The sequence below is a fragment of the Rhinolophus hipposideros genome (genome assembly GCF_964194185.1).
Source record: "Rhinolophus hipposideros genome assembly, chromosome: 25".
NCBI classification, from domain to species: domain Eukaryota; kingdom Metazoa; phylum Chordata; class Mammalia; order Chiroptera; family Rhinolophidae; genus Rhinolophus; species Rhinolophus hipposideros.
In genome coordinates this window covers 14,378,428-14,393,237 of record NC_138071.1, presented here as the reverse complement: position 1 = coordinate 14,393,237, position 14,810 = coordinate 14,378,428, and the positions used below count along the sequence as shown (strand labels likewise).

The following is a 14,810-nucleotide window of genomic DNA, read 5'->3' as shown; positions in this document are numbered from 1 at the left end:
GGGGCTTTTCCCTTGAATCATAAAGATAATCATGACTGTATGTGAAGGTTCACATTTTCCCTTTCAATTCTCAGTAGCTCCTCTGACCTTCAGAAAAGTGTTGATACTTACAAACTTGTCTAGTGGTAGTTTGGGGAATATATGAGATGGGGCAGTAAAAGGGGGTGTGACCTACCCCACAGCCACATCTGTGTTGACATCCTGAGGGAGCCAAGTTCTGTTGACGGGACTATTGTGTGTCCAGGAGTTCCAGGTGGTAAGCAGACAGAAGGAGCCCACAGGGGGTGGGGGTGGATATTGTAGAGAAAAGTGGACCCTGGTGGGGGATAAAGGAGGTAGTGGAGGTGGGTGGGATTGATGCTTAGATCACACAGGTGAGCTCACATACACAAATTACCATCAGACAATCAAGGTGGCCTTGAATCAAACAGATTTGGGTAAGATTTATTGATCAGATTGTTTTAGAAAACCAACAGCAAAACACTGACAAGGTACATAAATACAGATTGGACATTTTAGGGTAAATTCACTATATTTCCTACCTGCTTGGAGGAAATCAGGTAAGGTGGAAAAGCTGTCCTGATCACACGGCATGCACACCAGACTGCAAAAGGACTTCCACACTATTTCACAGAACTGGGGCAATAGCTTCATAGTAAGGCAAGCATCGTGTGTGGCCTAAGCATACCCTGTACGAAGAGCCCCTCCCAGGCTCACCCGCAGAGGCTGCATGTGCGAGAGGTTTCCCTTTCTTGCCTAGGTTCTTCCAGTAAAGTCCTCATTAGCAGGTGCCTTTACAGGGAGGTGTCCCTGCTCAGACTCTGTACAAGGAAGTGGCTTTAGAGAAAGTCAGTGTGTTTCTGATGCCTCCTTTGTATTCTAAATGTGCAACTAGTACAACAGCAATTACTAAGGTGGAACCGCCTCTGGCTCACCCTGTACACTGACTAGGCAGGGCCTTTAAAAAACTTCTAAAAAGTGAAAAAAACAACAACAAAAAAACAAAATACAAAATAAAAAAAACATGAAAATTATACTAAAAAGATGGCACCACTTTTGAAGCACAACTCAGAATTTCTTTTCGTAACACCAGACAGGGGAAGAGGTCGCTTTCCACCGAATCTAAGGGCCTTAGAAGGGAGATGCCACCACGGGGCGTGCTCTGGTGGTGACGCATGCAGAGGTTATGGAACTCGACGGAGCCCACCTCAGGACCTGCCAACACCCCTAGAGTTCCAAGGTATTTGGGGGAAACAAAGCAGTTCAAGCTAAGTGACTAGTTTCTGGAGCTTATGGTCACAAGACCATAAACCCTCCTCCATCTTGGAGCTCAATGCCAGAACAATGAAGAATAAGAAAAATGACTTTGTGTGCTACATCAGAGTGCTGGCAGGCAGGCAATTCAGGGACCTGTGCTACTTTCTAAACATCTGCAAGACCACCTAAAAACAAAGAGGTTTTACAGAGTTAAGACCAACAGAGTCTTAGAGGATAACTCAATCTTTCCTGCGTGCCAAGCTACTATATGGCTGGAAAAGGTATTTCAAAGGAAAAAAATGAGGCTCCTGCAAGAACAGCGGGAAAGCAGTATCTGTTAAGAGCCAAAGAAATGTGTTCAAGTGACGGGTGTCATGTGTATCATGCTCTGCTTTGTCTTCCCACAGGTGCTAAGAGTTCTTTGGTGGTTAGAGGAGAGATGGACTAGAACTCAGGGCAGGAAACTATGTCCAAGCAGAGGAGTAACAGCTAAACTTGGGATCACCACCCCTGGGTCCTAATTTCAGCAATCTACAGCTGTCCGCAGATTGACCAATTGCAGCTAGTCAGGCTGCTTACATGTCCGCTGGCTTCTAGCCCCTCCGTGAGTCTTCCTTTTCCGTTTCTAACTACGCATTAGCCTCACTCCACTGGAGAGGAGGTGCCTGTGGGAAAGGGGTAGGGAGAAAGAACTACATATGAATCAATGGTTTGATAGAAACGTTGATTATCCATGGATTCCGATTATCTGTGCTTTAGTCTTGCTACTCTGGGTAACCAAAGGTCACTGTTAATATACCTTTTGCTTAGTAATGTTAATGTTTTTATTGTATTTTAAAATCTAGCTATGTAATAGACACGAATAGTTTAGAGCAAATTTTTGTATCATGTCACTAGGGCCCTGAAAAAAGAAGATTCTGCCAGTGGAGAGGGTTTCAGTCTGACCCCTGAAGAACAGTTAAAATTTCAATCTATTCTATACTGGTTTATAGATTTTTTTTTCCAGAATGTATAAAATGCTTTATTAAATGAAGAAAACATGATTTTCTTTACTTAATAAAGTATGATATTCACAGATAAATTAGTATATGCATGGGAGAACCGATAGTATTAAATATTAGGTTTTAATTCTCCATTTAGAAAACTCTCACAGATAGACTTCCTTGTCCCTGGGCAAAGAAATGCAGGAAGATATGCAAACATGAGATAGTATAAAGATGACCGGGGAAAGTCTCATCTCTAAGAAACTGAAGGAACCAGAAATGGAGTGAGAAAACACGGACTTGAAAATCCAGCTTTACTACGAGTTGGCTTAAGCCAGCCGATCACATCTCAATTCTTGGTATAGTTTGTCTCTAAAGTAATGAGCTGGCCTCCCCAAGACAGATACACAAAAGTAGTCTACCTGCTTTATAGTCACACCCTCCCTATATATATAATCTGTATATACCCATATGTGTTTCTATATATTGCACTTCAATTCATAGGACTGCAGTAAGATGGCTCGGGGTACCTCAAAGAGGCTGAGAAGCAGCAGGCATCAACGTCCCTAAATCAAGTAACAGTGTTGGGAATTCAGAGTTAAAGTCCAAGACCAACTTTACAAACTGGCTGTGCATGTACTGAAACACCTGGTGGCCCTTACACGGAACCCTAGTCAGCTACATTTAAGCCATCACACAGCCTCATCTGGCGTCCAGCGCATGGGCACAAGGTGTAGTTCTGTCGTGCTCGGAGCTGCTCGTACTCCATCATTTTGCTAAAAAAATGTTATGTTAAAAGAAGACACTTTAGACCAAGGAAATGTACTTTCATGAAAACGCCAAACACAAGGTCTTGGATGTCGGGCCTCCAAAGTCTACCTCAAAGAAGACCGCCCTCAGAAGGCTTTAAAAAGGATGACAGCATGTGGGTTGAACAAGACTCTTTCTAGCTCTCTCGTGTCATAGAGCGGGAGACCTGCTTATATCCCAAGAACCATGGAAGGAGAGGCACACAGGCTGAGCACTCAGTCTTTGATCCCTAGATAAATAAATCCATGACAAAAATCCTTTCGCCACCCTAGACAGCGTGACTTGTTTAATTCTGGATATATTCCAGAATTAATAGTCCAGAGACCAGGCTGCAGTCAGGCAGCAAAGCTTTGCTCTGAACTAATGGGGCTGCTCAGACTGACTTGTGCTAGAGACAACTCCTCACTGCAACAAGCCCAGCAGTGGGTGGTAAAAAGTTAAATGCTACACGATCTGGTCATGACAAGATGGGGGTGGGACTTCTAGGGGAGTTGCTCCTTTTCCTGCCTCTCCCACACCCTCATTCCCCCAAAAAGGACCCAAACTCACAGATAAATGGTTATTACAAGACCTTGCTGAACAGTCTCCATGAACTCAACCCAACGAGGATGGGATGTTATAATAAGGCCTGGAATTTAGGAGTCCAAGTCTAGAGGCCACAGTTTTCTCTTTCCCAGAAATGAACACTGGATAGTAACTTTTGGGCCATAACTCAAAGGTGATTTGAAATCCACACATGAGCTAAAGCGATCCCTTCTGGGACGAAGGAAAAATAAGAGTTTAAAAGCTAAGAGAAAAAGAGGCACTTAAAGGAAAAACGTGTCCTAAATCCCCATCTGAGCCTCCTGTTGCGAGGTGACCAATGGGACGGTCAGCACTGCCCCCCTGTGCACCCATAGCACCTGTAGTACATACACCGCAGGCCTTCCAATGCTCAGGTCTGGCGACTCCCTGAACCGCTCTAGCAGCCTGATGGCGAAGCACGTGAGCATTTAGGTCATTTCTTCTTTAGAACTAAAAAAACAACACAAAACAAACCAGGACTAAAAATTTCACACCAAAAAGCGAATGATCCTAAGTTTCATTCCTTCCTCCTGCTAGTTTGTTAAATGATACTTTGCTCTTCAGGAAGGATGATCTGTGGCTTTTCCTGAAAAACCTTTTATCCCCTTACTAGATAATTACTCACAGCACCATGCATGCTGAAGCAGACAGAAAAGGGGGCAATAAGCTAAGAGAGTAAGCAAGGGCCAATTGGCTTTCTAGAGATAAAACTTGTCGCCTAAGAAAATGGCAGGCGTGTGGCCCAGAGTTAGAAAAAAAACAAGTTCTAGAAGAAAAGGGTCAACATGACAGTCAAAGCTCACAGCCCAGAGCAGCAGCCCTCCCTGCCCCGCCCTTCTCTGGCCTCTCACTAGCTTACATTTATGTCCCAATGCATTTGTGCCACATATTTAGGGTCTGCAATTCCCCGTGAAGAAGTAAGAAGTCAAAGAGATACTGGAAACCATTAATAAGCTTAGGAGAATTTCAAAACTGCTCTGAAGGAAGGACTCTGACCACCGTAAGTTTCTTGATTTGAAATGTTCTTGGTGTCACAATTTCTAAGAGCAATAATAAACAACACAACTACGATACACACACATAAGTCTTTTGACAAACCAACTCTAACCATTGCTGGCATCATGAGGATGAGAAAAGAAATCACTAATCAAGAGTTGCTGAGCTGCTTAACTTTCCTCCAAAGTCAAAAATTAGGTTTGGGTACCTACGCAGCAAGATGTCGATGCCTGCGGCGGTTAGATCTAGCTCCTCAATTAGATGTCTCTTTGAAAATAAATAGTAAAGTTAAACAAGTAGCTTTACATGTAGCCTGCAAGGTTCTCAAGGTTAGCCTTCTTGTTCTAGCCCCAAAACGTCTTGTGGTTGCAGGACTTAAAATTTTTTCATTTCATTTTTGTTTTCCTTGATGATGTGGCGTTAATTTATAGCGCACTGGCTGACAGGGTCGTATGTTCAGAGTTCCTTTAAAAAATTCATTATCTTATCTTGATTCATAACATTATTAAGGTACTTTCAGACTTTCCCTCAACTCCATCAAGGGTGAGGGAGTACGTGAGTGAATGAATATGTGCGTGCATGTGTGCGTGTGTGCCTGTGTGCGTGTGTGTTGGCGCGGGAGGGAGAGAAGCAAAGAAGCACAAGGGAAAGTGAGATTCCATAAACTTAGAACCAATGTACAGAAAGGCATCTGATGTATTTTCTGAATAAGGCCTTGATCAGGGTAACCAATCCTCTTTGTAGCACATTCTACACTGCCCATAAATAAAGGAGTCTCTTTAAGTTAACATTTCCAGTATCAGTGAACAGTCCAGAAATGCTCATTTCAAGCGCTCGATGAGTCCCTGTGTGAGTCCAAGGTGCAGAAGCTGTGTTCGGGAGAGGTTTGCTAGGTTAGGGAAGGCCGCAAGCAGCTTCTCCCATGCCAGTTCCAGCAGGCTAGGTACCACCAGCCAGATCTTAAACAATGACCCAGTCCGTTTGTTTTCGTGGATGTTCACCACTCCTCCGTGAATATACATGCAACCAGCCTATGAACAAATGCAGTCAGACACGATCAAATCAAATGGGAGACATACAGATCCTTAAGCTGAAGGTAAAGCAAAAAGCTTCACCGTAAGCTGAACTGCAATGAGGTGAAACAAAGAATTTCTCACTCATCCCAACATAGTGCAGGGAACAAGACTGATTTAAACAATGAATGCATTCCTAAGGCAAAATTTACAGATTCTTTTTTTCACTTCAACAACTTCAACAAACATTAAAGTAAGACTGTATTAAGTATCCATTGTACCAAAAACTGGAAATACAGAGATGAAAATCAAGATCTTTGCGTTCAAAAAACGAGTAGGATCTTCACTGCCGTGGCATGCTGGGATAAAACTCTCCTACCCTCGCAGGAAAGCCCGTGACAACGCTGCCAGGGCCTTTTACATTTATGCTGCTCTCTTATACTTGCATAGGACGTTTTCTTCCTCCCCTCTTTTCACAAGAGCTAGCTTTGGGAGACAGTTTTAAAAAACACGTTCTTCATCCAAGGGTTGCTAATATCAGAATCTTTTTTTTCTTGCTAATATCCCTAAGATTTCCTTAGCGTCTGCAACTACGTAAGGAAGAGATGAAAATGAAAACTTACTGGTGTAACAGCTGCACAGTGAAAATACACAGGCTCTGGCATGGTAGCTGGGAGCTTTACCCACTGAAAAGTCTGCAGATTCAACTTCCAGATATCTCCCAGGATCACTTCTCCATTATAGCCCCCACAAATAAACACATCTATCGAGAAAAGAGAAAGCCAAGATCACACAAAGGCAACGAGCCACGGCCACAGCATGTTCCGTAGGAGCTCACACGCCTCGCTGATCTGGGCCCGGTTCAGTGGACTCCCCCGTTCCGTAGAGGCCTTCAGCTGGGCGGGCCTCCCTGCTGCTGCCTTGTCCCTCTACAGAGTTGGGACACTACTTGGGCTCTTTGCTAGCACGAAGGGTACAAGCCTCTAAGGAGGCTTCACGTCTGGGTTCTCAAATTCAAGTACCTAGAGGTGCCAGGCACAGAATGTGAATGAGCAGGAAGGTCCAGGGAAAATAGACAAATGGGGTGCAGGGAACAAACGGGAGTGCACACGCTCTGTAGGGGGAGAGGGCGACACAGCTCCACTGATTGACACCATGCAGGACTTAGGCTCAGCAATGGCCACCTCCTGCAATCTTTCAAGAGAAGCTGCAAATATGGATTTCTTAAAAAGGGATACATTTTGATTTTTAAGGGGTAGCCACTAAATAAAAAAATTTTAATACACATACAAGCCAAACAAAAAAAAATCTGCAGGCCACCAGTTTGTGAACTGTTAAATAACGTCTGGGAAAGGACAGATATTTACCTGCCCATAGAGACAAACGTCCTCTGTGCAGACAGTTAACCTGAGGAGAAAAGTTTGCTGCAAAGCTCAGTTTGGGGGCACAAAAGAGGCTCTGCCAAGCTTTCTTCAGCCCAAGGAGGACAATTTGAAGCCCCATTCGATCCCGTGTGGCTATTTTTGTCAGAAATAAAACCTTCCCAAAATCAAAGGTTTTGTTGCTTTTTTGTTTTTCTAACATCAGTTAGTTATATCTAATTAGAAAACTTGTAACAAAGACTATGTGAACCTTCCAACTAAATGCCCAGCACTAAGGTTGAATTCCGTCCGGACGGGGCCTGGCCTCAAAACATCAAATGAAGAGATGTCATAATCCAGGTCTAGACCAAGTTCGAGTCAATACTTAATTAAACTATAAAATACACTGGAAACCTTTTTGGCTAGGATTCAAGAAGAGTACAGCTCCATTCTTAGAAAGCAAAGTTGAACAATGCTATAAATCTTATCCCAAAAGCAGAAGCAGAATAAAAAGAACTTCTGTACTAGAGATGGCAGCATAATCCTAGTGAAATCTGAACTAAGCTGCTGAAAGGACACAGGCTATCAAACTCATTTACACACAACTTCCTCCCAGAAAAAACGTAAGGCACTATATCAAACTATAAAATAAGCTGTAAATTAAAAGACAGGAAGGTTACCCAAAGAGGAGTCATTTATTACACTTAGATAGTCTCTGCAGCCGCTTTCGGAAGCCATACAAGGCCTTAGTTGTAATATAGCCAAAGAGTGAGCTAAGAATCCTATTTGGTATCAGACAGAGAAGAGAATAAACTTTATGAAATAACACTCTGAAGGAGTTAGTACAATTTTAATACAATGTCCACTGAGGTCTCTACTGTAGGTCAGGATTATTAGTATTCCCCACCATAACCACAGAAATCTGTTGCGGGGGGATGCTGAAAGATCAGGTCGGCTAATAAAAGCTTATTTATTGCCAATTTTTGAGTTCTCTGATAACTGAAGGAACCCAAACACCATACTAGTTTACTTCATGAAAATCGCTGAGAGAGGCATAACTTTGTGGATTTCCCTTTAAGTTTAAACTACAAGGAATAGACTCTTCCCTAAGTTATACCTCTTTTAAGGAGCTATTATTAAGAAATAAGACATTCTCAGCATACATAATTACAAAAATGGAACCAGAAAGTTATTTAAAATCCTTACCATTTTTTATTTGAACACAACTGTGACATCTTCGGGCTGCAGGAAAACCTGCCAAACACATAAACATAGAAATTCCATTATTCACAGAAAGACTGGGAATCATGCTGCTATAACGAAAGACATACTATGAGTAACTCACTGAAAAAGTCCCTTTGTTGCATTAAACAAACATCGACTAGTCCTTCCAACCCCTTCTTATTTTACACTAACATACAGCCATCAGAAGTCTCATAACAGTACAATGTTAAGGGGTCAGGGAAACAAAGTGGGGTGGCGGAGGGCAGGGGTTACTAGTGGATTTCCCCAGCCCTTTTACCCACAAAGAGACAGGGAGATCTTGATTTAGGTGCTTATTTCTTATCTCACCCACATTTCCCCACTTCCACAGAATGCAGCAATCCCCATTAAAAGTCTCTGCTCAGTTGCTGAGGAAGAATAATAATTGGGTTAAGGACTACAAGTAATTTCTAATACCACTTCAACAGATATTTTACTAGTCATATAACTCAGTAAAATTAATTTTCCCTTCCAAAACAAGTAAAAGATAAAATACATTTGTTAAAGATAAATGAATCAATATTATAAATTTACCTATTTTTTCATGGGGTTTTGTTGCTATTTCCTCCCATGCATTTGTTTCAAGGTTGTAAGCATGGATCTGGAAAGAGAGAAAAAAAGAAGATATACACACAAATAATTTAAGCTAGCTATAAAACTGGATTTTTAACAACAACCTGGACAAACATATATTCTTGGTTGAAAAGTCTTCTTTTCTCTGATCTTTGCTAATTCTAATATAAGACAAAACATTAAATGAAACAGTTGAAAATTAAGCACATGTATGATCTCAATATTTAAAAATCACAGAAAAATGAAGTAAAAAGTTTGGAATACTGAAACCTCCACATATTCTACAATGAACATCCATCATTTTTATTTTAAAAAAAAGGCAAGTGTTGGTAAGAAAACATGGGAATGCAGTTTTGTCCAAAAAGACCATTCAGGTTCTGAAGCAGACCAGGAGCTCTGTAGCCTACTGTAGATTTCCCCGGGGATGTGTGCATTTGGAAATGCCACAGGGATGAAGAAAAGCCCTTCAGAGCTCAGCTTCCTAAAGTTAGTGACATGTAGCCCTGAAAAGGCCTGTTCTTTTTAGAAGACAGCACTGAGGATGACAGGGATGTGACATTCTGAGAATTCTGGTTCTAATTCCAATTAGTTGCTCCATTCAACCTACTGTACCTTCCTTTTAGTCACATTTCCTCATCCAGCATCAGGGGATAATTTTCATCAAGTATTTTCAGTGTGTGATAACGTGGCTGTCGACTGGAGAGCACATGAGAGGCACCGAGTTCAATCTTATATTATAAAGAGCGTGTGACACAAAATAGGTGTGGACGAAGAACCTTTTCAAAAATTAAAATATCTACAGTAACAGAATTATCTTGCTTAGTATAAGATATGCCTCTCTCTATGCCTTCTCCCTCTTTTTCTCTCTCTTTTATAAAATATACCTTGTTTAAGGAGTAAGCTGTCCAGGAAGTGCCACCTCCCAAGATGTAAATCCTCTGCCCGTCATGTGCAATTTCATGCCGGTATCTAAAATACACAATAAAATACATTTATAATTAAGGGAAAAATGATCTACCTAAGATTTAGCTACAAGGCTTTTTATTGCATCATTATTTATAGTAATAAATGATCAGAACTAACCTAAGTATTTAATAATAGTAAATTGGTTAAATAAATTACAGAATACACATAAAATGATTTAATAATTCAATCAATAAGAACGTCAGCATAGAGAATGATTAATGATATTGAGACCTTGGTTTCGTGTCATTAACTGGAAAAAACACACAAACACAGTTATATAAGAGCAGATAGGCTATAATCCCATTAAAAATGTATAGTTACACAAATATGCAAAGAAAACGATTAGAAGGTTACATCCAGAATGTTGACCCTGGTTACCTCTGAGTTTAGATTTTGTTTTTCTTATTTTTCTCATTTGTATTTTCTAGATTTGATATAACATTTTTGTGATAACTTTGTCTAAGGGGGGAAATTATTATAGAGGTTTAAAAAGTGATCTGCCTACATTTAATTAGAAACCCTAGACTGTGGGTGTTCAAATTAAGAAAATTATTTAACAGACACAAAGATATCAGACAAATTATGCTACACAGAACTGTGAATATAATGTGAAACGCCTACTAGAACTTTTATCCAAGCAGTCTAGCTACAAGCTGAAACAACTTATAACATGTTCCTAAAATGATTCCAAGAAGGCAACCATATGAAAATGCTTTGAAAACTTAATCTATTTCTTCCTTTCCCTGATAAAAGAAATTACATCAAAATTATTCCAGTAACAGTACATCATTTCCCAAGTCCTCTCATAGTAGTTCTGTGATAGTCAGCTCACTAACATACTACAATAAAAATAAACTCTGTTTTAGCACCTATATGCCATTTTGTTTAAAGGCAACAAAGAGATATTAGATTAGTCTAAACAGAATGAATAAAAAATTGTTTACTATCTTTGCTTTTAAACTACAGAACAAAAGATGTCCTTAAGTTTTCCAGTGAGTTTAATTTTAAGAGGGAACTGCTATTAGGAAAGAAAAGTAAAAGATCAAAGACTGCTGTCTAGAAGGCAACTAGAGAGAATCATAATATTTGAGGGTTTAATAAAGCACTTAAAATGAATGACATCCCCACCACCCATCCTGGTTCCTTCCCTCCCTCCCTCCCTTCCTTCTTCCCTTCCATCCATCATCCATCCATCCAATCGACATTCACTTAGTACCCTTGTAGGCATGGCACACTGGCCTGTACTGAGGACACAGCTGCGAGCAAATGAGCCAAAGAATCCTAATAAGCAAGTTAAGAAGGGAAACAAAGAAATAACTAGAAAGTAATTGTTTTGCCTGTTAACATGAAATTTAGTTTAAAATTGTTACCATTGGTGTTCCCTTAAAAGTGTTACTATCTTCCTAATACAGGAAAACTGAAACATAAGAGGAAATAACATGAAAAAAATTCTATAGTTGAAAGGGAAATATCATTCCTTTATCAGACAGAAGGCTCTTCTTTAATGCTGAACTGGGATCTAACAACCAGTAAACTATTTTAACCAGGCCAAAGGGTTTTCTTCAAACCACATTACCGACATTCTGAAAAAAATCAAATCTTAGCAAGAAAGAATAAATCTGCTCTAATCCTAGAACCTCACCTCTCTTCTGGTAGATCACAGGATAGGTTGTTTGGTTTCAGTTGTGTCCACTCTCTGGTATTAAGATCTAATTTGTGCAGGTCTGTGCTGTAAATATAGCCAGTTGTCCCTCCAAAGACGTAAAGGGAGCCATTGATGATAGCCATGGCCTAATGAGGAAAGGGGAACCAGACCGACGCGTTAACACTATATTAAAGAATGTACACTTATTAGGTACCCCAAAATCAGGTTGTATGAAATTCACTTATATTTTATAACCTTCTAAAATACCAGACCCTTAAAGGACTAAAGATTGTAGAGTACCTGGAGGTTATTTTTAGAAAGGTAAAGCTTTGCTCAACTGGAAAGCAAGTTCAACCTAGATAGGCAAAGGGGTCGGATGACCCTTAGGGGGTCCTGGCCAGCCAAAGAATCTATAGATCACGGACATGCGCATTTCCACTGAAAACTGCTTCCCTTTCTAAGCAGTCTGAAGAAAAATGCTCTCAAGAAGGAGCTGATATGAAAACAAGCCACCAGAATCCCTTAGGTAAGATCTAGAGTTGGCAGTCCCCCAAACATGACGTTTTCTATCAGACTCTTCTTCAGAGTAAATTTGGCTACTGTCACGGTCATTACTTAGAGCTTAAATGCCTCCTGTGGTGGGTACAGAGTTATCCAGTATGTGCCTCTACACATAGCTCCGAATCTATTTATCAGCACTCACGCCAACTAGTTGAGGAAGAAGCCAAAGACTGGTTGTTTCAATCTTAGCCCATAACTCCTGAAGGGTGTCTGATGTATGGTGAGTTGCTCCCTATCTTTTTGCATACAACTCTTCAAACCTAGGTTTGAAGTACGGGAACTTAACTAGAAACTAATCTCTACATAATCTGTGTTTTAGCTCAGTTCTTAACCCCATGCAGGGATCATCTACTCTGCTACTTAGGGTCAGAAGGCTCTTGAATGAATCCTGTCACTCTAAAGAGGACAGGACCCAGACCACATGCAGCCCAATCGTTCACTGGGGGAGGGGGTGGAGGTGGGGTGAGGCCCTGACACAAAGAAACTTTCACACAGGTCTAGATAACAATCCCAAATTGGATTAGAAGTAGAGTGAGGGGGCGGGGAAAGAAAAGAAGGCAGCAAGCAACCAGATTTATAAATTACAATTTCACATGAGAACTGAAAAATCAAATATTGGCCACAGTGAATTTATTCTCCATTTAAAAAATTGGTAGTAATATAAAGATTCTGCCATTGTCCCCAGAACTAGAAAAATTCAGACAAATACATCCACCATGACCTGCCACAGATTGGTACCTGTCCATATATACGACTGGGTTTCTTCCCCCGACAGCTGAGTAAAGCCCATCTCTTATACTTCACGTTACAGACGTGGACATCATTGCCGTTGCTCTCACCAAATGGGATGCCTGTACCTCCAAACACTAACAGGTTGTTTCCGTGCAGCACCACTGGGGGAGGAGAAGCACAAATCCCTTTATGTACCGATTATCTGCAGCGCGTTCCCACACAAACCCAGAATAACGAGAAACTAAAAAATGTCTGCTTGAATGCTCCCAGAAGAAGCTCAAACCCTTGGCATCTAACTACTAGCAAGTTCTGCAGAAAAAGGTCTAATTCACACCCTAAGGACTGTATCATATACCTCACTGTTTGGTATGTACCATGTATTCAGTACACATTTGTGGAATTAATGAAATACTGTGTATAACAACACTGAATGATATGGACTGCGGTACACCGCTGCCTCGCAAGAAAGTTCACGTACACAGCAAAGAAGAGGAAATGGAAGCATCATCTTCACCTTAGCAGAGACCCAGAGGGACTCAAGATGAAGGGGGTAAAAGGACCATTCTGTTTCTGCTAGGGGAAGGATCTCTACGTTTTAAACTATAGCTGTCATCTTACTCCTCCCTCCACCAGAGAAGAAGAAACACTAATATCCTGCTGGTAACTTTGGCGCTGTTCTCCATGTCTTCTGTTCCTGCCACCAGACACACATATGCACAAACAATCACACTCGCACATACCTTCTTTCCTTCTCTGATGGTAAATACTCTCAAACTAGCGATACTGTAGTATTTCAATGGCATTTTCATTTTTTAACCAATTCTTCATTTGATATGGTATAAAAGTCAACAACATGGGCTCTGGAGCCCTCGAGAGCTGGGTTTAAATTCCTATGTGACCTCAGGAAAGTCACTTAATCTCTCTAAATTAATCTCCACTATAACCCTACGAGGTAGGAACTTTTATTATCTTCTGCATTTTTATAGACAATGAAATGGAAGTGGTGAGTGGTTTAAACCACTTGTTGAAGGTTTCCTGAAACAAACCTTGCCACGCTAGGATTCAAGCCCAGGCAGTCTGGCTCCAGAGCCCGCACGCTTAGCCATACCCGAGGGTCTCTGTAAAGCCTCAGGGTCCTCATTTGCACAAGGGCAGTAATTCCAGCACCTGCATGATATGGCTGCTGTGAGGAGTACACAGACACCAGTGTGAGGTACTTTGCTCAGTAGCTATCATCATCCTGATAAACCTCATCCGTTGCCCTTCTCCTTTCTGCCTAGCATATATATGACACTTGATGTTGAACTCTCTGTGATACCATTAATCCCGCTTTGAAGCTAAGGAACTTGAAGCTAAACATCATCTGGCAAGTCAATGGCATGCAGCTGGATTCAAACTCAGGACTTGGCAACTCCCAAGTGATTCTGAGTCACCATGCCACATCAGGACCAAAGTAAAAAGTCTATCCATTAACAGGGTTTAATCATATTACAGTGTTACTATAAATTATTAACAAAGAACATGTGACATTGAACCAGACCCCTCAGACATTTCATAAAGTCAAAGTTCAGAACTGCCTGCACTCACGTGACATAGAGGCCAATTCCCGGGGCATGTACCCATCTGTGCCCATCTGGTGCCACACTCCTGTAGCAAAATGATACCGCCAAAGCTCCCTGAAGAGAGGATAGTCTTCATTATCGGGGCCTCCTGATTCATCATAATCTGGGTTATAACCTCCAAACACATAGAGATTGGTATTATCTGCCACACAGCGATGTCCGCTTCGTGCTGGTGGAGGTCTGTGGCCTAGGAGAGAAGGGGACAATTTTCCACAGATGGCCCAGCAGAGTCAAAGCACAAACAGAATTTGATAACAATCATTTTAGCTTTAAATGGGGATCAGGGAAAATTTATAACATGGATGTCCTTTTTATTTGCTTGTTATTTTATACATTCACACCACTACTTAAGATTTTAAGGAGCTGGTCTCCAGTTCTATTTCATAGGACCACTTTCAGATTTTGGTAACTGTAAACATTTTTCCCAAGGCAGGCAAAATAGCATTAAAGCTCAAGAAAATGGA

General features: G+C 41.1%; 1 protein-coding gene across 4 annotated transcripts in view; it reads right to left on the bottom strand.

The window, feature by feature from the left end:
- Positions 1–428: 428 nt before the first annotated feature.
- Positions 429–14,810, bottom strand: part of KLHDC10 (kelch domain containing 10) — a 51,197-nt gene continuing 36,815 nt past the window's right edge. For all 4 annotated transcript variants that reach the window (XM_081038585.1, XM_081038587.1, XM_081038586.1 and 1 more), the window contains 8 exons: positions 14,312–14,533; positions 12,731–12,885; positions 11,429–11,577; positions 9,705–9,789; positions 8,782–8,848; positions 8,191–8,238; positions 6,247–6,386; positions 429–5,641 (listed from right to left, as the gene is read on the bottom strand). In XM_081038585.1, the coding sequence (XP_080894711.1) occupies positions 5,432–5,641; positions 6,247–6,386; positions 8,191–8,238; positions 8,782–8,848; positions 9,705–9,789; positions 11,429–11,577; positions 12,731–12,885; positions 14,312–14,533 (1,076 nt within the window). In that variant the 3' untranslated portion in view covers positions 429–5,431. The remainder of the gene's footprint in view (positions 5,642–6,246; positions 6,387–8,190; positions 8,239–8,781; positions 8,849–9,704; positions 9,790–11,428; positions 11,578–12,730; positions 12,886–14,311; positions 14,534–14,810) is intronic.